A 23855-nucleotide genomic window follows, 5' to 3' on the forward strand; every position below is an offset into this window, starting at 1 on the left:
GCTGCTGATCGATGATTTCCTGGGCGGGGCTGAGGTTGAGGGCGGGACTTAAATATCCCTATTTCTATCTATAGTGAATCGCTAGCAGTGCACTTCCTATATTTGAGAATTTATTTCTTTTTTATAATATTTTACTCCAATCCTGCAGAAGTTATGTGACCACCATCGCCCGCTGCTCTAGGATACATATGGTGCCCTGTAAGTACTGATAGCTGAACCCCGGGTCATCACGAGGGTTCTGTCCTGCCGGTGAGGCCCGTGATCTGGAAGCGATTAACCCCTGAATGACAGGGAACCTTTCCTCTTTGTCACATGGGCCCATCGCTCTTCTTGGGGGTTGTATTTGCTGCCGCTCCTAGCACTAGGTAATGTTTAGCTCGGCCAATGTAAGCTCTTAACATTCTTCCCATTCCACGGTCGTGATTAACACTTCTCTAAAAAGGTAAGGAGGTATGAAGATTAACCCCTGAAATGTGCCGTCCACGGTTCTGGGTGCGGCGTGGCATTCTTTGAGGCCCTTTATGCCTCTGTATCTGCAGGCTGGTAGCCATGACTAGTGGAGCTCACAAGGTCTCCGGGTGGCACCGGACCGAACGCTGCCGTATGATTAGGTCTGAGGAGCGAGAAGAATAGGGCAGCGGCGAGCTGGCGAGGGGCTTCTGTGCAGCACAATGAGGAGTCAGTCAGATGTACTGATGCGGCCAGGACATTCGATTAACATGGACTTACCCTCCGCATATCTTCTGCTCAGTCTAGCGGACATAGTAGCGGTTCATATACAGGGGCTTATAGCCTATGGATACGGCGGAAGCGCTGAAACGGGCAACCTGTGAATGACAGAAAAAGAAGTATATTCCCCTGAGGGTATTCACAGAATTCTAATAGGCTCCGACTCTATTCCCAAAAATAACAGCTTGATGATATACCTCTTTGGAGAGCAGAGCTGTTTTTTTTTTCACAGAGGATGCAGCCAACACTATGGGAAACTCATTGCATACAGGTTTATAGAGCCACCACTAGAGGGAGCTCACTACATACAGATTTATACAGTCACCACTAGGGGGAGCTCACTACATACAGATTTATACAGTCACCACTAGAGGGAGCTCACTACATACAGATTTATACACCCACTACTAGGGGGAGCACACTATATACAGATTTATACAGCCACCACTAGGGGGAGCTCACTACATACAGATTTATACAGCCACCACTAGGGGGAGCTCACTACATACAGATTTATACAGCCACCACTAGGGGGAGCTCACTACATACAGATTTATACAGTCACCACTAGGAGGAGCTCAATACATATAGATTTATACAGCCACCACTAGGGGGAGCTCACTACATACAGATTTATATAGCCACCACTAGAGGGAGCTCACTGCATACAGATTTATACAGCCACCACTAGGGGGAGCTCACTACATACAGATTTATATAGCCACCACTAGGGGGAGCTCACTACATACAGATTTATACAGTCACCACTAGGAGGAGCTCAATACATATAGATTTATACAGCCACCACAAGGGGGAGCTCACTACATACAGATTTATACAGTCACCACTAGGAGGAGCTCAATACATATAGATTTATACAGCCACCACTAGGAGGAGCTCACTACATACAGATTTATACAGTCACCACTAGGGGGAGCTCACTACATACAGATTATACAGCCACCACTAGGGGGAGCTCACCACATACAGATGTATACAGTCACCACTAGGGGGAGCTCACTACATACAGATTTATATAGCCACGACTAGGGGGAGCTCACTGCATACAGATTTATACAGTCACCACTAGGAGGAGCTCAATACATATAGATTTATACAGCCACCACTAGGAGGAGCTCACTACATACAGATTTATACAGTCACCACTAGGGGGAGCTCACTACATACAGATTTATACAGTCACCACTAGGAGGAGCTCAATACATATAGTTTTATACAGCCACCACTAGGAGGAGCTCAATACATATAGATTTATACAGCCACCACAAGGGGGAGCTCACTACATACAGATTTATACAGTCACCACTAGGAGGAGCTCAATACATATAGTTTTATACAGCCACCACTAGGAGGAGCTCAATACATATAGATTTATACAGCCACCACTAGGGGGAGCTCATTACATACAGATTTATATTGCCACCACTAGGGGGAGCTCACTACATACAGATTTAGGCTAGTTTCACATTTGCGTTTACAACGCAAACGCAGGTGGTGAAAAAAACGCATGTAAACGCGTGCAAACGCTGCATTTTTTAGATGCATGCGTTTTCTCATGCGGTAAAAAAAAAAACGCGGCGTTTTGATTCGTTTTTTTCCTGCGTTTGCGTTTTTGAAACACATGCTGAGAAGTGTGTGACAGCTGCCAATCATCAAAATCATCTAGAAAATCCACTATAAATAGAAATAGCTAGGGTTGGGGTTAGGGGTAGGGTTAGGATCCCTAGGGTTAGGGTTAGGGTTAGGGTTGAGCGAAACAGATTGGCCAATTTCCAAAGTCGCCGACTTTTGGCAAAGTCGGGTTTCGTGAAACCCGACCCGATCTCACTGTGGGATCGGGTCGGCGGTCGGTGATCTTCGCTCCAAAGTCGGGTTTCGTTATATATATATATATATATATATGTCATTGAGACACATATATTTATATTTACTTCAGCGCGATATAGCAGAAAAGCCGGTAATTCAATTGCCGGCTTTTCATTTCTCCTGCCTAAACCCGACATATGAGACATGGTTTACATACAGTAAACCATGTCATATCCCCCTTTTTTTTTTTGCATATTTCAAACTACTAATGTTAGTAGTGTGTATGTGCAAAATTTCGGCGCTGTAGCTATTAAATTTAAGGGTTAAATCGCGGAAAAAATTGGCGTGGGCTCCCGCGCAATTTTCTCCGCCAGAGTGGTAAAGCCAGTGACTGAGGGCAGATATTAATAGCCAGGAGAGGGTCCATGGTTATTGGCCCCCCCTGGCTACAAACATCTGCCCCCAGCCACCCCAGAAAAGGCACATCTGGAAGATGCGCCTATTCTGGCACTTGGCCACTCTCTTCCCACTCCCGTGTAGCAGTGGCATATGGGGTAATGAAGGGTTAATGTCACCTTGCTATTGTAAGGTGACATTAAGCCAGATTAATAATGGAGAGGCGTCAATTATGACACCTATCCATTATTAATCCAATTGAATGAAAGGGTTAAAAAAACACACACATTATTAAAAAGTATTTTAATGAAATAAACACACAGGTTGTTGTAATATTTTATTACTCTCTCAATCCACCTGAAGACCCTCACTCTGTAACAAAGGAAAAATAATAAACCAACAATATACATACCTTCCGATTATCTGTCACGTCCCACGATGTAAATCCATCTGAAGGGGTTAAAATATTTTACAGGCAGGAGCTCTGCTAATGCAGCTGTGCTCGTGCCTGTAAAACCCCGGGGAATGAAGGTAATGTAGGTCAATGACCTGTATTTACCTTCATTCGCGGTGATGCGCCCCCTGCTGGATGTCCCTCGAACGTGGGAAAATATTCAGAAAAGTTACCAGGCTCGAGGTCATATGAGGACATCCAGCAGGGGGCGCTACAGCGCCGAAATTTTGCACACACACTACATATACACTATATATACACTACTTATACACACTACTAACCGTGTGGAATATGCAAAAAAAAGGGGGATATGACATGGTTTACTGTATGTAAACCATGTCTCATATCATGTCAGGTTTAGGCAGGAGAAATGAAAAGCCGGCAATTGAATTACCGGCTTTTCTGCTATATCGCGCTGAAGTAAATATAAAAATATATAGATTTCCCAATGACTTGCATTGGGTTTCGTGTTTCGGCCGATCCCCCGACCCCGACTTTTCAAGAAGATCGGCCGATTTCACTCGACTCGACTTTTGAGAAAGTCGGGTTTCGCGAAACCCGACTCGACCTCAAAAAAGGAAGCGTCGCTCAACCCTAGTTAGGATCCCTAGGGTTAGGGTTAGGGTTAGGATCCCTAGGGTTAGGGTTAGGATCCCTAGGGTTAGGGTTTGGATCCCTTTATCACCTTGATGGTGGGGGGTGGCTTATCAGTGTGTATTCTTGTTTTTTTCTATTGAAACGCATGCGTTTAAAACGCAACCAAACGCATGTGCTTAAAAACGCATGCGTTTACATAGACATCAATACGTTTTTTTGCGGCAAAAAAACGCCTCTAGAAATTACTACATGTTGCATTTCTGCAACTAAACGCAAGCATAGAAACGACGCATGCGTCGTCAAACGCGGCAAAATGCATACAAAAGAAACGCATGCGTTTTCAATGTTAAATATAGGGAAAAAAACGCATGCGTTTTTTGCGCTAAAACGCAGCGGCAAAAAACGCAAATGTGAAACCAGCCTTATACAGCCACCACTAAGAGTAGATCACTACATACAGATGTATACATCTATTAATGACTTTTAGGCAGTCTAAGCCATTAGTCCCAAACATGATAGGGCTGTCCTCACTTTTTGGAAACAATCTTGACAATTCCTCACTGTCCTGAGCCAAAAAGGGGCGGTGTTGTCCTGACCGCGCCGGCGCCGCATTTATAAGCAGCGTGGCCTTACATGACCGGATTATTGTGAGAGGTGAATAAAGGACAATAATCGGAGAAGCAGAACCAGTTCTGTATAGTCAGGAAGTCAGCAGAATATTAATAGTAAGAAAGACACGTCCAGGTGATGTCTTCTACAGATCCTGAACGGCATGGGTAACCACAGAGGAAAAGTTGGGTGAAATCCACTCTGGGCACTGTTATGGAGGCCATTAGTGGTTAGTACCCAGCTACCTCGATATAGGGGACCCAAATGATTTAAAGGGATATTTCTTGTTTTATCAAATAAAAGTTATTCTTTGTATCTTGAAAAAAAACTATATAATTTCCCAATAACCTTTTTGTATCAATTGCACATGGTTTTCAATATCACGGCTTGCGGTCATTTAATCGAAACCTTCATTGTTTTCATCTAGTAGATAAAAATACAATGTTGGACCACAAGTGCTCTGCTCAGTACTGTCATATCCCCGGGAATAAACAATACAGGTTCCTAGTGAATTCCAGCAAGCAGAGGTATTGAAAAAAAAGTGAAGAATTGATATAGAATACATATTAGAAAGAATAATATTCAATGAGAATGAAATATACCCCTTTAAGATAGAAAAACTCATAGATTTACTACAAAAAAATTGTTTAAAAATCTCCTATTTTGTGTATATGAACCCCAAGAAAAAAAAACAAAATGAGCAAATATCCTGCAGTAAGTAAATAAGTAATAGTACATGTAAATTACATGGGGCACTTAGGTGTCACTATTTTGATCAAAAAAGTGTAAAAGCCATCCCACCCTGACAAGGTGTGCCCCCCGGGACTGTCCTATCCTGTCTCCAATATTAAAACCTTATCTTGTGCCAGCCGAGCTCAGTGTAGATGAAGGCCGAGCAGGACGGGGGCCCCGACTGTTTAGACATCTGCCCCAGGGGTGCACCTTGTCACAGTGGGATCGCTTTTACGCTTTTTTTTAATCAAAATAGTGATAGCTAAGTACCAGTAGTGTACCGCCAATGGTGGCAGACCATGTGGCTCCTATGGGGCCCGTGAGTTGGGGGCCCGATGCCAGCGTACCTTGCATCGTATTTTCAACTATTTCGTCATCTTGGATTTCAATATGATGCTTCCTCTCCCGTCACCCCCCTTTATGTCTGAGCTTTGAGACATCTCAGCGCAGAGGGCACGATGATGTCACTACAGTGCGCTCTCTGAACTGAGAAGTACAGAGGGTCTGAAGACTGAGACTGCAGAAACCGAAGCAGCGGGAGAACAGGGAGAAGTGATTGTTTTACTTTTTATGTATGGAGCACTATATGGGGCCCATTATACTGTATGGAGTAATATATGGGGCTCATTATACTGTATGGAGCAATATATGGGGCCCCATTATACTGTATGGAGCATTATATGGGGCTCATTATTCCGTATGGAGCTCATTATACCGTATGGAGCAATATATGGGGCCCATTATACTGTATGGAGTAAATATATTGGCCCATTATACTGTATGGAGCAATATATGGGCTCATTATACTGTATGGAGCAATATATGGGGCCCCATTATACTGTATGGAGCAATATATGGGCTCACTTCTCTGTATGGAGCAATATATGGAGCTCATTATACTGTATGGAGTAATATATGGGGCGCATTATACTGTATGGAGTAATATATGGGGCCCATTATACTGTATGGAGCAATATATGGGGATCATTATACTCTACGGAGCAATACATGGAGCCCATTATGCTGTATGGAGCAATATATGGGGCTCATTATTCTGCATGATGCAATAGATGGAGCTCATTATACTGTATGGAGCAATATATGGGGACATTATGCTGTATGGAGCAATATATGGGGCTCATTATACTATATGGAGCCATATACATGGGGCCCAAATACTGTATAGAGCAATATATGGGACCATAATACTGCATGGAGGACTATGTGGTGTCCATAATACTGTATGGAAAACTATGTGGTGCCCATAAAACTGTATGGATGACTATATGGGGCCCATAATACTGTATACAGCAATATATGGGCCCATAATACTGCATGGAGGACTATGTGGTGACCATAATACTGTATGGAGGACTATGTGGTGCACATAACACTGTATGGAGGACTATGTGGTGCCCATAATACTGTGCCCAACTTATGCTCCTGCTCCTTTCTTTGGTTTTGCTTTATCTATGTATACAGCCCGAGTGCAGAGCTATATATCACGGTGGTAGCAGACACAGTGTAGTCAGATCCTGCAGTTATGGGTTACTCTTTGCCTTCTCTTCTACTGTAAATTTTCAAGAAATGTTGGTAGTGCAATAAAAGCAATACAACTGCAGGATCAGACTACACTGGGTCTGTAACCATGGTGAGACATAAGTTTGCATAGGTGCTGTATACACAAGAAGGTAAGATCATTTTTTTTTTAATCAAGACTATATGCAATTTAGCTTTTTTCACATATATTGCAGGCATGCTGTGGAAATGGCAAAAGTTGCAAAAAAGGATGTGATTCATTATTTGCATTTTTTTTAAAGTCACTTCTTTTTGTCTTGTGTATTAGCTGAGAATTTTTCTACCAAATTCTTCAAAAATGTTCTTTAAATTTTGCGAAAAATAAAAAATGCTGTCAATTTCTGGGGGTTTTGCGACTTTTTAAAGAAAAAAATGGCAAAATGTTGCATTATTTTTGTGAAAAAAAAAAAAAAAAAGGTAGATAAAAATTTCTCCAGGGGGTGGATCAGAGGACATTTGCGCAAAAAATGCTGCTTTCTAAAAAGTCACAATCAACAAATCAGCCGAAAATAGCTCAAACCTCAAACTGCCCATAATGACAAACAAGTGAACGCACATAAAACTGACTGTAATAAAAAGCAATTAAAAGAAGAATAAGGCGCAAATGAAAAAAAAAACAGGCGAAAAAAACCCCAAAATTAGACAAAAAAAGCGCCAATGAAATAATCATTCTGTCTAATTGCAGTAAATCTTCTGGAGGCGGCCGCTGACGAACCGGACCTGATCCATCATGGATGCACAGATGGAGGTTGTTATCCGGCTACAGGAAATCTTCTCATTGGACGGGCCGGGAGCCTCACCGCCTCCTCCACGTGTGGAGTAGAGACCCCTCAGGAGTACTGCATCGTCAGCCATCTTTCGGTAAGATGTATTTTGTGTAAGAAAAAAAATTTGAAAGAAATTGTTTCATTTCTGTGCTGCGATCACCAGCGATCATCTGCAATCGAAACTGGAAAGTGCTCAATTTTCCTGCAGCACGACCACAGGAGAAATAAGGTATTACAAGGTGCTCACTGAAATCAATGGACTGTCCATGTACTGAACAATCCTGACAGTCCTCCACAGCAAGAGACGCTCTTTATAATCATTACCTGTTCCGAAAAAGGTATCTGCTTTGTTCTCCACCTATAAATACAAATTTTAATAATTTTAACCCTATCCCGAATATAGTACTTTCTACATTTGGTCTACATTTAAGGAGCAGGCTCAGAAACTGAGCCCGCATTATACCCAGCAGTTGGTGGCTGTATTTTACATCCGTAAAAGTCATATCTATCAAAATAGAAAATTAATTAACCAGTAAGAAAAATTAAAACGCCGGATTTGGTATTTTTTTCGGTTACCGCAACTCCTGAAAAACAAAAATGCAATAAAAAATAAAAAACAATCAATGTCCTATGTACCCCGACATTGTACAAATAATAACTCTGTGCAAAAAAAAAAAAAACTCGAGCCCTCGTAAAGGTTTATTGATGGAAAAAATGTGTCGGGTCTCGCAAAACAATTTTTATTTTTTATATATATATATATATATATATATATATATTTCCCCTATTAAATAAAAAAAAAAGTTTGGGTTTGCCGTAAAAACAAAATTTCCAAATAAAACTTTTTTTTTTCTCACCAATTCACCCCTATTGGATTTTTTAATTGAAAAGTACAGCTGGTCCCGTAAAAAAATCAAACCCTCGCACGTAAAAATAAAAACTGTTATGTCTCTTTGAAGAAGGGAAGGAATAAAAACTAAAGTGAAAAATTGGAAGGAGTTAAATGTCTATTACTGACGGGCAAAAATGTGATGTCTATGGCCTGTCTTACATCACTGTCCTTCGGCTCCGCTTCCTTCTCAAGGCTTCTGTCCGTTATCCCAGTATGAACACACAACCTTATTATATTCCTGTCCTTGAAGACAAATTCTCCAGTTAATCAGAGAGATAACAGAAAAATGCCAAGGAACCGGGCCAACACTTTATCTGGGCACAGAGTCCCTGTCCTAACAATATGGCTCTGTTTCTGCTGCCGATACCTGAAGAAAGACAATCACTGATGCCACCAAGAGTTGAGGCGAGGTGTTTGCTCCACATGGATCTCTTATAGTCTTTCCTGGTGTATAATGTTAGAGTAGACATGTTTAAAGAGAACTTGTCAAAAGTGTCAATTTTTTAATCATATGTTATTCCTGCTGTTCTCCTGAGCATTACAGATTTTGTTTTATTAAAATCCGACATACGGTTCCAGAGTTATGGGCTTTTTTATTGTCTTTACAAGGGGGCGTTGTTCATGAGCTATAAAGACACGCCCCCGAGGATCCTGAGCCACACCCCACAACATGAAAAGGCCAATATCTCTGGAACCGTATGTTAGATGTAAAAAAGACAAAAAATGCAATAATCGGGTGAGCAGCGGGAATAAAATAAGACCAAAAACTGGTCACTTTGACAGGTCTCCTTAAAGAGCAGAATTTTTTATTTTTTCAGATATAGCCACACATATGCACAGGTCATGTATGGTATTGTACTTCAGACTAGAGTCTTTGAAATTGAAGTAAGTTTGTAGTTTCTCAACAGCTGACCACTGATTCCATTAAACCATTATTACAGGAAGCTGAGAAGTGTTTTATCTGTGACTCCCGTGTCCCGTACCAGCGAGGGAGCCACAGAATTCAGAATGTGATTTATCTGACGGGACGAGATGAAGAGAAGACATGGTGGCAGTCAGAAAACGGTAAGAAAATGGCAGATGCTTCTCCCAAATGGTGTTTCACTTGGTAAAGCAGAATTTTGTGCTTCAGAGCTGCTGCTCCTATTGGAGGTTTTAGCTATAGGCAGACGCTTTGCTGTTATGAACCATTTGGTCACCCAGACACCAAAGTATACACAGTGGTAATGGAGATACTAAGGTGGCGGATACACTGGGACCCTGGTGCTTGAGGGGCCCAATGCAGTATAATAAATAGTGAATACTAGTTGGGGGGAACAGATTTTGTGAGTCACTCCTCACCTATAACTTGAAGCTCCAGGATCCCCAATGTAAAATCTGAAACAGGGGCCCTGAAGTTGGTAATTGCAGGGTATCTCTATGGTAAAGGCTGGCAGGGTATCTTTGGCCTTGTAGTCCCACAGCTGTTATGAAGACAATGGCCGTCTGTGCTTCTCCCCAGTTTTCCTTCCACCGACCAGTGAATGCTGCATAATCCAGCGTGACCCAGACATGGCTCCCCATTGTTCCATATTGGACTTAATTGCAGTAAATCTCCCTATTAAAAGCTCATTTGCATACATTTACATATCGTTAAACTGTTGCCAGCACAGAAGCACAACAGGCACAAATGGGATTGAGGAATGAATGACGGCGAGCGGGCGGCCGCAGTCTCCTGGCCCTCGGCCACGTCTCCGACCCTTCCAGTCACTTGTAATTCAGGAAAAGAGAAAAGATCCCGGGGGCCAGAACGGTAAAGTGCACAGCGTCAGCACGGCCGGACCCCCAGAGGGGCACTATACCCCCAAAATGCCACTCAGAAACTAATGTGTCACCCATGACGGCAGCACAAGGGTTGTCACCCATCATTCTTATTATGGTGAATCTCTGGCCGTCACTATTATGGGGGTCCTGTAGCTGTCAGTATTATGGGGGTCCTTTGACTGTGACTATTATGGGGGTCCTGTAGCTGTCATTATTATGGGGGTCCTTTGACTGTCACTATTATGGGGGTCCTGTAGCTGTCATTATCATGGGGGTCCTTTGACTGTCACTATTATGGGGGTCCTGTAGCTGTCACTAATATGGGGGTCCTTTCACTGTCACTATTATGGGGGTCCTGTGTCTATCACTATTATGGGGGTCCTGTAGCTGTCAGTATTATGGGGGTCCTGTAGCTGTCACTGTTATAGTGGTCCTGTAGTTGTCACTATTATGGGGTTTCTGTAGCTGTCATTATTATGGGGTCCTGTGACTGTCATTATTATTGGGGTCCTGTGACTGTCATTATTATGGGGGTCCTGTAGCTGTCAATATTATGGGGGTAGAGGGATTGTCCCATAGGTAACATATATCACTGATCTACAGGATTTGATGGTTGCTGGGGGTCCGACCTGTCTATAGGATGTTGGTCGCATATCTTACTGCTGCTCCATTGACACAGGGGACTTCGGGCCATTGTGATCAGTGGGGGTCTCGGAAGCCAACCCCCCCACAATCATACATTCATCACCTCTCTTGTGGATGGATGATAGACGTTGGTTATGGGTTGAACGGTTTTGTGCCCATGTTTCTAGGGGTGGAGGCGGTCAGTGTACGGCTGGACCTGGAGGCAGAATTTCACTTTACCCATCTCATCATGAAATTTAAGGTAATTTTACTTTTCTAAGTCTTTTCCAGATTTCTGTCTCCTGCTTGGTCACTACTCCTTTCTTCTCTAGACGTTCCGACCTGCCGCCATGCTGATAGAAAGGTCTGCGGATTTCGGCCGCACCTGGAAAGTTTACCGTTACTTTTCGTATAACTGCACCAAGATGTTCCCCGGGGTGCCGGTCCACGCTCTGCAGAGGATTGATGACGTCATCTGCGACCAGAGATACTCGGACATCGAGCCGTCCACTGAAGGAGAGGTTGGTATAGGGGGCCGTGACCCGGGGGTCCTGAAATGTGAATGGATCCGCATTGTTATCCTCCTTCTTGTTTGTAGGTGATTTTCAAAGTCCTGGATCCGGCCATTAAAGTGGAAGATCCCTATAGTGTGGGGATCCAAGGTCTGTATGATCAGATGATGGCGGAGGGTTACTAATTTATGGTGGGTGATGCCCGCCATTACCGTGCCCATTGTGGTAGATATCGAGTCTTCACAAGGCCGACAGTAGGACTAATCCTTGTGTGGATCTCAGAAGGCCCTTAGCTAATCTCCTGTCATCATGTGTCGGGGAAGAGTCGGGAGACCTCATACACATTAGATGGTGGTCCGGTCCCTTAGGTTATAGCGCCCGATTACCCGCTAACCTTTGATATAAGTTATATATGTCCTTGATATCATTATTATTGTTCAGAACTTCTCCAGATCACGAACTTGAGGATAAACTTCACCAAACTGCACACGTTGGGCGATAACCTGCTGGATCAGCGGGCGGAGGTCCTGCAGAAATACTACTTTGCAGTGTACGAGCTGGTGGTCCGCGGGAGCTGCTTCTGCTATGGCCATGCTTCGGAATGCTCTCCTGTGGAAGGTGTAGAAGGAGGAGTGGAGGGAATGGTAAATATAACTTAGGTCTCATAATGGAGGGCTTAGAGGGGGCAACCGGGACACGTGCCATGGAGGCACCAACAGGCCACTGAGTTAGGACATTATATGCAACCTTAGCTAAGCGTGAAAGACAGGTGTACTGATGATCCTCTATTTTCTTAACAGATCCATGGCCGATGTGTATGCAAACATCATACCGTCGGCCTGAACTGCGAGCACTGCCAGGATTTCTACCACGATCTTCCATGGAGGCCAGCAGAACCCAACGACCCTCATACCTGCAAACGTAAGATGCCCAGTAGGACCCTGTGGCCTCCAGCCATGGAGAATGGCACCATTTACAAGAGTGATCTCAAAGCGTTGGCTCTTCTGTTACTGCCAAGCGTTCGGAGCATGCTGGAAGTTTTAGTTTTGCAACCGCTGGGAAGGTGGGGGAGATTCTAGATCGCAAAAATGTACTATGGCTGATTCTTGACTTTGCTTTCTGCCAGAATGCAACTGTAACAACCACTCCAGAAAGTGCCACTTTGACATGGCGGTCTACCTGGCTACCGGAGAGATGAGCGGAGGAGTGTGTGACGACTGCCTGCACAACACGATGGGGCGCAACTGTGAGAAGTGCAAGCCGTTCTACTACCTGAACCCCTGGTCAGACATCCGGGCAGATACCGCCTGCATCCGTGAGTCCAAATTCTACATCCGCAGCTTCCGGCATGGCAATCAGAGCCTTGGAGCTAAAGTTTGGCCTTTCCATGTGCAGCTTGTGACTGTGACCCGGTGGGCTCCCTGGACGGTGGAGTCTGTGACAGTCACACTAACGTCAACTTGGGGATGATCGCGGGTCAGTGTCGCTGTAAGGAAAACGTGAAGGGAGAGCGATGCGACAGCTGCAAAGAGAACTTCTTCGGACTCAGCAAAAATGACCCTGATGGCTGCCAACGTAAGACTGATGCATGATCTGCTGCACTCAGCTATTTGCTCTACTATCGGGAAGTTGGCAACAAGACCTCGGCCCATGATGGTTCCCATATTTTCCGTCACTTACGACCTTTCATTGTCTTCCTTCCCTTCTTTTCTCCAGCATGTAGATGTGACCCCCGGGGCATCATAGCGGGAAGCCCCCCGTGTGACCAGATAAGCGGTGACTGTTACTGTAAGCGGTTTGTGACGGGGCGATTCTGTAACCAGTGTCTGGTGAGCGACCTGCGGATTTTATCATCGACGTGAAGATTTATACGTAGGGTATTTTCTCACAGTTGGTTCAATCTTTTGGTTACAGCCCGAGTTTTGGGGTCTGAGTAACGACATGATGGGCTGCCGGCCTTGCAATTGTGATTTTGGTGGCGCATATAACAACCGGTGAGTCTGTATTTTTTAACTCAAATTAATGCCAAATTCACAATGTACCCAAACTAAACCGTCTACCCCATGTCTCCCTACAGGTGCTCCTTCGGGGACGGACAGTGCGACTGTCGTTCCTACATTATAGGTCGGCAGTGTGACGACGTGCAACCCGGGTATTTCTGCATGCCTCTGGATTTTTATACATATGAAGCAGAAAACGCAAAGGAGCTTTCCCCCACAGATCCACAAATACCGGTGAGAATTTGCACCATCCAAATGTAGAGAGGTTTCCCTGGATTAGGAAAAACATGGCTGCTCTCTATTGAAAATTACATGTTTTGGCTTCCTGCAGCCACCACTAGAGGGCGCTTATGAGCTTACTGCATACAGTCAATAATAGCACAGTAAGCAGTGAGCTCCCTCTAGTGGTGGCTGCAGGTACAGAGAATTTTATTAAACTGCGTGTAGTTATGGGTCACCTAAAGACGTGGATCCTCCAAGCCCTTGGTCCAGATGGCCAGCAGGAACAGATTGAATTGGTGCAGAAAAATCATCCAGTTGGAAAAACAGAAGCAGATGTGGCAGGATGGCAACAAGAGGAGAAGAAATGGTACCACGGAAATCGATGAAGCAGAGTTTAAAGCTATGACAACAGGCGTAGCAGATTTGTAATCCACAAGGAAGATGATTAGACTCAGCGATGAAGACCCGGTGTAGCAGATCTGAGTTGAACATGAGGTTAAGACGCAGAGCTGGGCTGGCGGAGTAGCAGGGTTAATTCAGCTTTGAACAACTGGAATAGCTGAGTTGAGTTGCTAAGGAGGTTCAGAGGCAGAGTTGACCTATTACGGCTGAGTTTGCAGATCTGGCAGAGGAAAACTGCATTGCAAGTAACAGAGCTGTATCCAATATTGCAAAACAGAATAGCAGGTTTGACTCAGTGAAGTAGCAGAGCTGATTTTGCAGCAGAGTCCAATAATGCAGAACAACCAAAAGAGAACCCAATAACAGAGTTACAAAAAAGGTTGTAGTATCGGTGTGGACGCCAACTACATGAATGGACACTACCTAAGCATGAGGGGTGTCCGCTGCAGAGGAGCAGAGAGAGTGGGCGACACAGTGAGGGGTAACACACATCTGTGCAGGGGATTTGGATCTCTGTATCTTAGAAACTGATCTTTGTGTCTGATTTAAAGATTTATTAAGAAATTATTCAGCACAGAATATTGGAGCAACGAGGGGTTAACAGGTGGCGATTCGCTAAGTAATTAGCAACCATTAATACACATTTGCATATAAGACAGAACTATTCTTGTGTTTGCCACAATAAAAAAATGGCACCATTGTGCTGGGTGATCTCAATCATCCCTCTGAGTTACCAGCTATGCCGCGTTGGAAGCTTAAATTTATCTCGCCGTCCGATTAGTGAGATGGAGACGTCTCACCTGCCCCGGATTCCTAAAGGGGCCATTGTTAGAGGAAAGAAATGTGACTAAATAGGTGGCCGGGTGCCAGGGAGCGAACCTTCCCTCCTGCCCTCTGTGCCCCATTTAAATTCCTCAGACTCGATATTAACCTGTGATTGCATGAAAGGATCTCTGCATTCCTACATCTCGGGCCTCGTCCACGGTGATGAGAAGATGCAGCTCTCATATCAAAAGCGCTGGACACTCGTCCTCATCACTGAATTAGGGATTCTCATTTGGCCCTCTAACCACCGGTGTATAACATTCAGTGACCACAGCGCCCCCACCAGGAGCTTCATGGCAAGCAGCTGCATTCAACCGTACATCACCAAGCACAAGCGTTGGATGGAGTGGTGTAAAGCCGCCACCACTGGACTCTGGAGGAGACGTGTTCTGTGCAGTGACGGATCGCACTTCTCTATCTGCATCTGATGGAGGAGTCTGGGTGTGGCGATTCCAGGAGGACGTTACCCCCTGACTGCATTGTGCCCCTGTACAGATGGTGGAGGAGAATAATGCTATGGGCTGTTATCAGGGGTCGGCCTTGGGCCCTTTATTCCAGTAAAAATAAATCTTAATATTCGGCACAAGACATTGTGGACAATTGTAGCTTCAGCTTTGTGGGAGCAGTTTGGGGAAGACCCTTCTCTGTCCCCCATGCAGAAGGTCCATAAACAAGACAGACCCGAGCCCGATCCAACACCAATAACGGAGATTGTGATCCCGGCCTCTCCCCAATATCAGGATCTGACCTCACAAATTCCCACAGACGCCTCCAAAATCTTGTAGAAATCCTTCCCAGAAGAGCGGGAACCGTTGTATCCACAGAGGGGCGACTCCAGATTAATGTCTATGGGTGTAGGATGGGAGGTGAGTAGAGCTCCTGGAGGGGGTTGTGGAGGGGGGCACATACTTTTGTAAATATTTTGGACACCTGCACATTTTCCATGACTTACATTTTGCTGTCTGCACACTAATCCTCCAAGTTTCTTCTAAGATCCCGGGTTTTGTCTGGGCACATGTCTGTTTCGTGCAAGCATTGAGCCTGTTTGTTTTAGCCGGGGGTTTCAGTTCCAGAGTGTGAAAAAGTAAATGTACTAAAACAACAAGTTTAGGTCAAAAGACCTTATGGTACTGAATGGGGCGGTCTGGGAGAAAATGTAAAAGGTTGGATCGAGATAAGAAGAAATGTTTTTTTTTTCCTGAAATAGCACCCCCAACTGTCGTGCCTGGTATTGCATCTCCATTCAGTTACATGCTGCAGTTCCTGACACCGCCTCGGTCAGGCAGGGGCTCTTGCCTGTGCTTCCTGCAGCTATAGGGGTATCATGGCTCCATACGGATGTATATTTCATCACTTTTATGTATTTTAGGGTGAACTGAAACCAGAAGCTCCAACAGACTGTGTGGAATACTTCAATGGTATTCAGAATGGAAAGAAAGTGAGACTGCGTCGCCATCGGAGGACGATCCGCGTCCTGCAGCAGAGGTCGTCCCACCGCAGAGCCCGCCAGCTACAGCAGAAGGTACCGCTATCTATATCCTAACATATGATGGCGCCCACCTTACAACCCCAGAAACCACACAGTGATACCCCAGTGCAAGGCCTAAGGGGCGACGTCTGATACGGGGATCCAAGGCGCCTCTGTCTCTGCACCAGGTGTAGCGGTGTACCTGGAGAATTCCTCCAATATCAGGCAAAATATAACTGTATCCCCTAAATCCATGGTCAGATTTGGTTACTGTTATCCATGAATTGTGCAACATTTTACCCTTTGTTCACCATAAGGTGCACTTTTAATTCATAAATAGTAGTCAGCTGATCCTGAGTAACCTCCTGTATTATACTGCAGAGCTGCGCTCACTATTCTGCTGGTGCAGTCACTGTGTACATACATTACATTACTGATCCTGAGTAACCTCCTGTATTATACACCAGAGCTGCACTCGCTATTCTGCTGGTGCAGTCACTGTGTACATACACTACATTACTGATCCTGAGTAACCTCCTGTATTATACACCAGAGCTGCACTCACTATTCTGCTGGTACAGTCACTGTGTACATACATTACATTACTGATCCTGAGTTACCTCCTGTATTATACTCCAGAGCTGCACTCACTATTCTGCTGGTGCAGTCACTGTGTACATACATTACATTACTGATCCTGAGTTACATCCTGTATTATACCCCAGAGCTGCACTCACTATTCTGGTGCAGTCACTGTGTACATACATTACATTACTGATCCTGAGTTACATCCTGTATTATACCCCAGAGCTGCACTCACTATTCTGCTGGTGCAGTCACTGTGTACATACATTACATTAATGATCCTGAGTTACATCCTGTATTATACCCCAGAGCTGCACTCACTATTCTGCTGGTGCAGTCACTGTGTACATACATTACATTACTGATCCTGAGTTACATCCTGTATTATACCCCAGAGCTGCACTCACTATTCTGGTGCAGTCACTGTGTACATACATTACATTACTGATCCTGAGTTACATCCTGTATTATACCCCAGAGCTGCACTCACTATTCTGCTGGTGCAGTCACTGTGTACATACATTACATTAATGATCCTGAGTTACATCCTGTATTATACCCCAGAGCTGCACTCACTATTCTGCTGGTGCAGTCACTGTGTACATACATTACATTACTGATCCTGAGTTACATCCTGTATTATACTCCTGAGCTGCACTCACTATTCTGCTGGTGCAGTCACTGTGTACATACATTACATTACTGATCCTGAGTTACATCCTGTATTATACCCCAGAGCTGCACTCACTATTCTGCTGGTGCAGTCACTGTGTACATACATTACATTACTGATCCTGAGTTACATCCTGTATTATACTCCTGAGCTGCACTCACTATTCTGCTGGTGCAGTCACTGTGTACATACATTACATTACTGATCCTGAGTTACCTCCTGTATTATACCCCAGAGCTGCACTCACTATTCTGCTGGTGCAGTCACTGTGTATGACGGCGTGTCCTCGGTGAGCTGCAGGGTGAAACCTCCGGCCTCCAGGTGTGCAGCCAACGCCCTGGTGTAATTGCCTGTAAATCCTCGGTGTCCTGTGTGCACAGAATATCAGACAGTCGTGCGCTCGTGTTCGGGGGGTGCCGCCATCGTCTCCACTCTGATGAAATCCATCTCCCATTCATGTCGCCTGCAGCCAGACAAAGAGATAATCCGCCGCGAACACTCGCCAGATCACATGATCACCTGGACGGGGCCGGGGTTTGCCAGAGTCAGAGATGGAGCCGGACTCTCGTTTCACGTCGACAACGTCCCGTACCCGATGGACTACGACCTCATGATCCGATACGAGCCGGAGGTATTTGGGTAATGCACCGTGTGTGAGCCGCCAGGAGTGGGGGAAGGGAAGTGACAACCGCATGAAGCACAGTTCTGTGTCCCACATGCGGTTGTCACTTGTAAAGCTCTTTCTACGGCGGCGTCATCTTATATCTCTTCTGCCCCCTATGGACGAGGGTCGGACAGGACAATGCAATCAGGGCAAAACTGATCATCAATGTGGTCAAATTAAAGCAGCGCTGCAGTGTAAAGCATCAGCGGGGTCCTAGACTACCGCTGGCTCCTGTAGTCAATGTAGATAAGCTGGAGTCAATGATCCGAGCTCTGATCCGAGGACATCTATATAATTTATATATTTTTTTTTTAACCTGAAGACGGCGGAAGATTGGGAAGCCGTTATCAGCGTGACGTCACAGCTGCTCCCCATGAGCCCGCGCTGCGGAAACGTGCTGCCTTTTGAGCAAACGTACAAGGAAAAATTACCCCATTCTGAAAGGTAAGAAATGATCCAAATAGGAAGATATTTCCAGAACGTTTTTGCCGACAGTCCTGGATTTAATGGAACAGTCCTATTTTTGTGTGTCAAAGGGGTGGAGTTTCCACAAGCCACACCCACAAATGGCTCAGATCCTGAAGTGATTGGGGCATTTGCGGGTTGGGGGCGGGACTAAATCATCCATGAATGACCAATAATTGGCGTAAAACATGAGGTCGGGTGCGGTCATGGGCTCATCATCGATTTCACAGCGCCATAGAAGAACACCTTAGAGCACCCTGTCCTGGGGAGTCCACGGGGAGGGGTTATCTGGAGAAAAAACAAATAAAAACATTTTATAGGAAAGCTATGTGCCACGCTAATATAACAGGTTAATTGAACGGCCATGTTTGCCCATAGCAACCAATCACGGTGCAGCTTTCAATTCAAATTCTGCTCTTGAGAAATGAAAGCTGTGCTGTGATTGGTTGCTATGGGCAATGTTTACTTAAAGCTATGCACCGCTCTAGTGAGATTTACTGAACGGCCATGTTTGTTCATAGCAACCAATCATGGTGCAGCTTTCATTTCATATTCTGCTCTTGAGAAATGAAAGCTGTGCTGTGATTGGTTGCTCTGGAAAACATATTGTTATAGCTCTACCCCATTTTAAGATCTCTGCTTGCTGTCAGTGAATGGAAACAGACTTGTTTCTCTTCATTTATCACAGTGATTGATCATTTCTTCTCTATATCTAGGTATATCGTTCTCCCCAAACCCTTCTGCTTTGAGCCAAACAACCGGTACGATGTAACCATCCGACTCCAGCGCTTCGAAGCGGCGAACCGTCATCCCGGAAACTTTATCCTGATGGACTCGGTAATTTTACACTGTATATGGGGGGGAAGTTTTACCGTCATATAGTCAGAAATACCCAGCGAGGAGCAGTCCTGTACGGGACCGCCATAATGTCCACACGTCCTGTTAGGGGTCGTCAGCCTCCGATCTGTATAGGGGCATTCTCACCTAGGCCTCCCTGAGGAAGAGTCCGCCATAGCGGGGGGCACTCGTACCTAGCGACTGTCCATCCTGGCCTATACCGCTACCAAACATATCATTTTTTTTATTAAATTTTTTTTTTTTTCTTCCCATCACATCAACCATAAAAGTTAATTGATTTTATATCTTCATAAATCTGACTTTTATGGAGGCGGCGATGCCAAATATCTTTTTATTCATTATTTTTTTTCCTTATTTTTAAACTGGAACAAAGGGAGGAGGGGTGTTAGAAACTTTCATATTTTTTAAAACTTTTTTCTTTATTTTTATTTTATTTTTTTTAGCACCCTCAGGGAACTTAAACCTGATCGCTTGCAATATATTCTGTAATATCACAATATGGCGGTATGTAGAAGAAATGATGATCTACGGCTGGGCTTCATGGGAGGAGCAAGATGGTGGCAATGAATGGTGATGGGTGGGCGCTGTAGTTATCGCGCCAGTTAATCGCGCCCATTAAATGCCGCTGTCAGAGATTGATAGCGGCATTTAAATGGTTAATCAGTAGCGATCGGAGCGCGCTCCAGTCTCTGCTGTTAGAGGCAGGAGCTCCCTGTATGACACAGGCGGCACTTGTCCTGCTCAGCTCTCAGGATGTCCCATGTCTGAATGGAATTGTCCGGTTTTACAAACTTTTTTTTATTTTTTAACCATATTTATATTAGGATAAAAAAACATTTTTGCAATTAGACTTCTTAAAGACAATTTGTGCTGCCTTCACTTTTGCTGGCTGCAGAATGAGTTAACTGAGAATCCATCGGAGAGCTTCTTCCGAAGGTCTGATTGTAACTTTTTTTTAATCTTATCATTTTCTGAGGTCCTCTTTTCCTGTTTTATAATAATGATTTTTTATTTCTATAGCGCCGGCATATTCCACAGCACTTTGTCAGCGGCAGTTGCACGTGCAGCCAAAGAGCCCATAAAAGCAAAACGATGCAATATTCTTGCTAAAGCCCCATTGCAAAAATGTTTTTTTTTAAGCCTAAAAAAAAAAGTCCCCAAAGGTGAGTTTAGACGCTGCTGATTTGCTATGTGGATTCTATGCAATCTGCCCGTAACGTGGACCATGCTGCAAAATCGCCAAAGATTCGCTCTGGAGACGCGGAAAAATCTCCTATAAAGACACCGTTCCACCTAAATGTAACAGACAGGAACGCCATAACATGGGCAACCACGGGAACTGAATGCAGCTCTGGCTGTGACTAGAGTATAGGGTGTGTGACAGCAGGCGATATCCGCCACCTTCCGTGCGAGCACGCTTGAACTGCGCTCACTGGGGTCTGATCTGCACCATCAAAGGAAAGCAAAAACAATATCATTCCTTCCACCCGGAGAAACTAGAGAGCGATAAAGAGGTTTCCCACGATAATGGAGCGATGGCCGCCCGGCCCCAGGAACAGTCAGTAAAAGGATTACATTATGGGCCAGCCTCAGTGACACACATTTTTATTGATTTTTATTTTTTTTAAATATGAATTTATTTGATAAAATTCAGCTCCAGTTCCTATATGTAAAGGCCCCGTGCCACCAGCGTGTTACTAAATACCTTCTAAGTCACCATGAAGTCTGAATCGTGGGGTCTGACCATTACAAGAGGGTCCCAATCCTCCAATTTCTGACCCTAAAATCTAACTCAGTTACTTTGCAATTCAGGACAAAATGTTTGCAAAAACAGCGCCACATCCGGTCTCAGGTTATGTGCGGTATTGCAGCTGGATCCTGCTCACTTCTAGGGTTTTCAGCTGCAATACCTGATACAACCTGTAAACAGGTGTGGCGCTGTTTTTTCATTCCTGTATAACCCAAATCTGATTATCAACACAGTCTGAGATCAAGTTGATCCCACGCAGCTGATGCCAAGTTGCTTTTCACCTTCTTTACTGTCAGTGCAGCACAAATTGCATTTTCCCCAAATCTATGCCCCCATTCAGGTCTTGGCATTAGTACCTGTTTCTAGATCTAAAACCATATACTGTATTCGTCTATTTTACGAAGCAAATAAATGTAACAGTCGCCAAAAAAACGCCCAATAAGAAGCCAAAAAGTGTCATAGAATGATAATAATGCAGAACAACGCTGCCACCTTCTGGTGAGAACTAGAATGCAGTTTTCCCCCATTTAGTATTTATAGGTGGGCTCCAACTTGTGGCTCTCCAGCTGTTGTGAGACTACAGCTCCCATCATAGTGGCTTTCTTTCTTTAAAGAAATGTTATCCATGTGTCCTACAGCTCGTCCTGCTGCCAAAGTTTTCGGAACTGCCCGGTTTCCATGGAAATGACCCCATATCTGTGCATCACCGAGAGGAGATGGAAGACTACCGGTGTCTGGAGTCCTTCAAGATGGCGACAATGCCCACCCTGGCGGAAATGTGCGTTAAATTGATCTGCAGCATCTCGGCCATCATCCACGATGGAGCGTTACGTGAGTTATACGAGGAGAGGGGCAAGACGGGATTCTTTACTGTACAAGCAAAGTTTCGATATTAAAGGCATAAATGGTTCACGTCTGCACAGCTACATATACCTGAGGCTGATGTGCCCAATGCCAAGGGGCTGCTGGAGAGGTGTAAAGCACATCGTAGATTTCACTGGATTAAAGGGGTTTTCCAATTCCTTAAAAGTGATAGGATATCTGACCAGCCATATCCGATCAGTGGGGGTCTGACTCTTGGCACCTGGCGGATCAGCTGCTTGGTGCCCTTCATTGCTTTGTACGCCACTGCCGCTGCGCCCTACATTTGTGGTTTGGTGACATTCAGAGCACAGGACACATTGGTAGCAGTGTGAGTGTCAAAAGTCAGACCCCCACTCTTCTGATCATCAATTTTGAAAACCCCTTTAATGAAGGCTTCTTCCCAGAAGGCATTAGGCCACCTGTAAGGAAACGTTCACCTATGGACTTGATCGTACACATACAATGTTTTTTTTGTTACCAAAATGCAAAGTGAATGGAGAAATCTGAGAAATCAAGAAGCTGTCTTCTACATCCTCACCTTTGTGGAGTTTGTCTATTCCTCGCCCAGTTTTAAACCTCCTACACGGTTGTTTCTGTTTCAGTTATACTAAACTATTAATTGTGTTACTTTTCTCTTTTTTGCAGCCTGTCTCTGTAACCTTCAAGGCTCCCTCAGTGCCGTCTGTGACAAGATGGGAGGACAATGTATGTGCAAGCCGCATGTGATCGGTCAGCGCTGTGATCAGTGCGCCCCCGGAACCTATGGATTTGGCCCCTACGGGTGCAGCAGTGAGTGGAAATCTGTCTATTGGATACAAAACCGCAAAAAACCAATGTAGAAACTGCCCAAAAAACATCAGATGCTTCCACCCGATTACTCCATACTTGGTACGGACAGGGGGTCTCGGAGAGAGGGGACCCCAGTCCTGACTCCTTTGCATAGTGAGGGGGAAGTACCCCAATGGTCTATGTATTGGGGACACCGTGCTATCTTTGGGCCCATTTTGACCTTTACTATGGGGTCCATGTCCGGTAGCGTATATAGGGGCAAGGGGGTCCTCTATATACATGACCGGGCATGGACTATGCTACATGTGTATTTCTTTTCACAGAATGCGACTGTCACTCACAAGGCTCCACATCTAGATTCTGTGACCCCATAACGGGGCAATGCCCATGCCAGGGCAATGTGGCGGGCCGACAGTGTGACCAGTGCTTGCCCGGTCAGTGGGGCTTCCCTCATTGCAAGCCTTGCCAATGCAACGGGCACGCTGAAGAATGTGACCCTAAAACTGGAACCTGCATCGGATGTAGGGATTTCACAAGTGGCCGGCACTGTGATAAGTAAGTCGTGGGCTAATCGGCAGTATGGGCAGTATTCACCCCCGTTTATAACGATGGCCGCCACAAATCCTATAACTGCAGTACCACCATTCGCCACCGTTCAAGTTAACGCTTTCCATAGAAACCAATGCAACAGCGCCCCCTCCACCGCTGACTATAATGTGATAACGTTGGAACAAATTAATTCCTAATGAAATAACACACATTTACGGGAT

At 44.9% G+C, this 23855-nt stretch overlaps 1 protein-coding gene and 1 long non-coding RNA gene across 5 annotated transcripts in view; one reads left to right on the top strand and one right to left on the bottom strand.

The window, feature by feature from the left end:
• Positions 1-23855, top strand: part of LOC143787556 (laminin subunit beta-1-like) — a 64616-nt gene that overhangs the window by 24023 nt on the left and 16738 nt on the right. For all 4 annotated transcript variants that reach the window (XM_077276407.1, XM_077276404.1, XM_077276406.1 and 1 more), the window contains exons 3-21: positions 7608-7783; positions 9523-9646; positions 11197-11270; positions 11341-11529; positions 11607-11670; positions 11962-12164; positions 12321-12441; positions 12647-12835; positions 12916-13095; positions 13237-13349; positions 13435-13514; positions 13598-13754; positions 16339-16491; positions 18165-18326; positions 18682-18803; positions 19541-19661; positions 22071-22263; positions 22942-23085; positions 23409-23640. In XM_077276407.1, coding sequence (XP_077132522.1) covers positions 7608-7783; positions 9523-9646; positions 11197-11270; positions 11341-11529; positions 11607-11670; positions 11962-12164; positions 12321-12441; positions 12647-12835; positions 12916-13095; positions 13237-13349; positions 13435-13514; positions 13598-13754; positions 16339-16491; positions 18165-18326; positions 18682-18803; positions 19541-19661; positions 22071-22263; positions 22942-23085; positions 23409-23640 — 2797 coding nt within the window. The remainder of the gene's footprint in view (positions 1-7607; positions 7784-9522; positions 9647-11196; positions 11271-11340; positions 11530-11606; positions 11671-11961; positions 12165-12320; positions 12442-12646; positions 12836-12915; positions 13096-13236; positions 13350-13434; positions 13515-13597; positions 13755-16338; positions 16492-18164; positions 18327-18681; positions 18804-19540; positions 19662-22070; positions 22264-22941; positions 23086-23408; positions 23641-23855) is intronic.
• LOC143787560 (uncharacterized) overlaps positions 1-23855 on the bottom strand; it is a 131168-nt gene that overhangs the window by 4680 nt on the left and 102633 nt on the right. The window contains exon 6 of the long non-coding RNA XR_013218396.1: positions 730-827. This is a non-coding gene — a long non-coding RNA (uncharacterized LOC143787560). The remainder of the gene's footprint in view (positions 1-729; positions 828-23855) is intronic.

This window comes from Ranitomeya variabilis, chromosome 8, assembly GCF_051348905.1.
Source record: "Ranitomeya variabilis isolate aRanVar5 chromosome 8, aRanVar5.hap1, whole genome shotgun sequence".
Taxonomy (NCBI): domain Eukaryota; kingdom Metazoa; phylum Chordata; class Amphibia; order Anura; family Dendrobatidae; genus Ranitomeya; species Ranitomeya variabilis.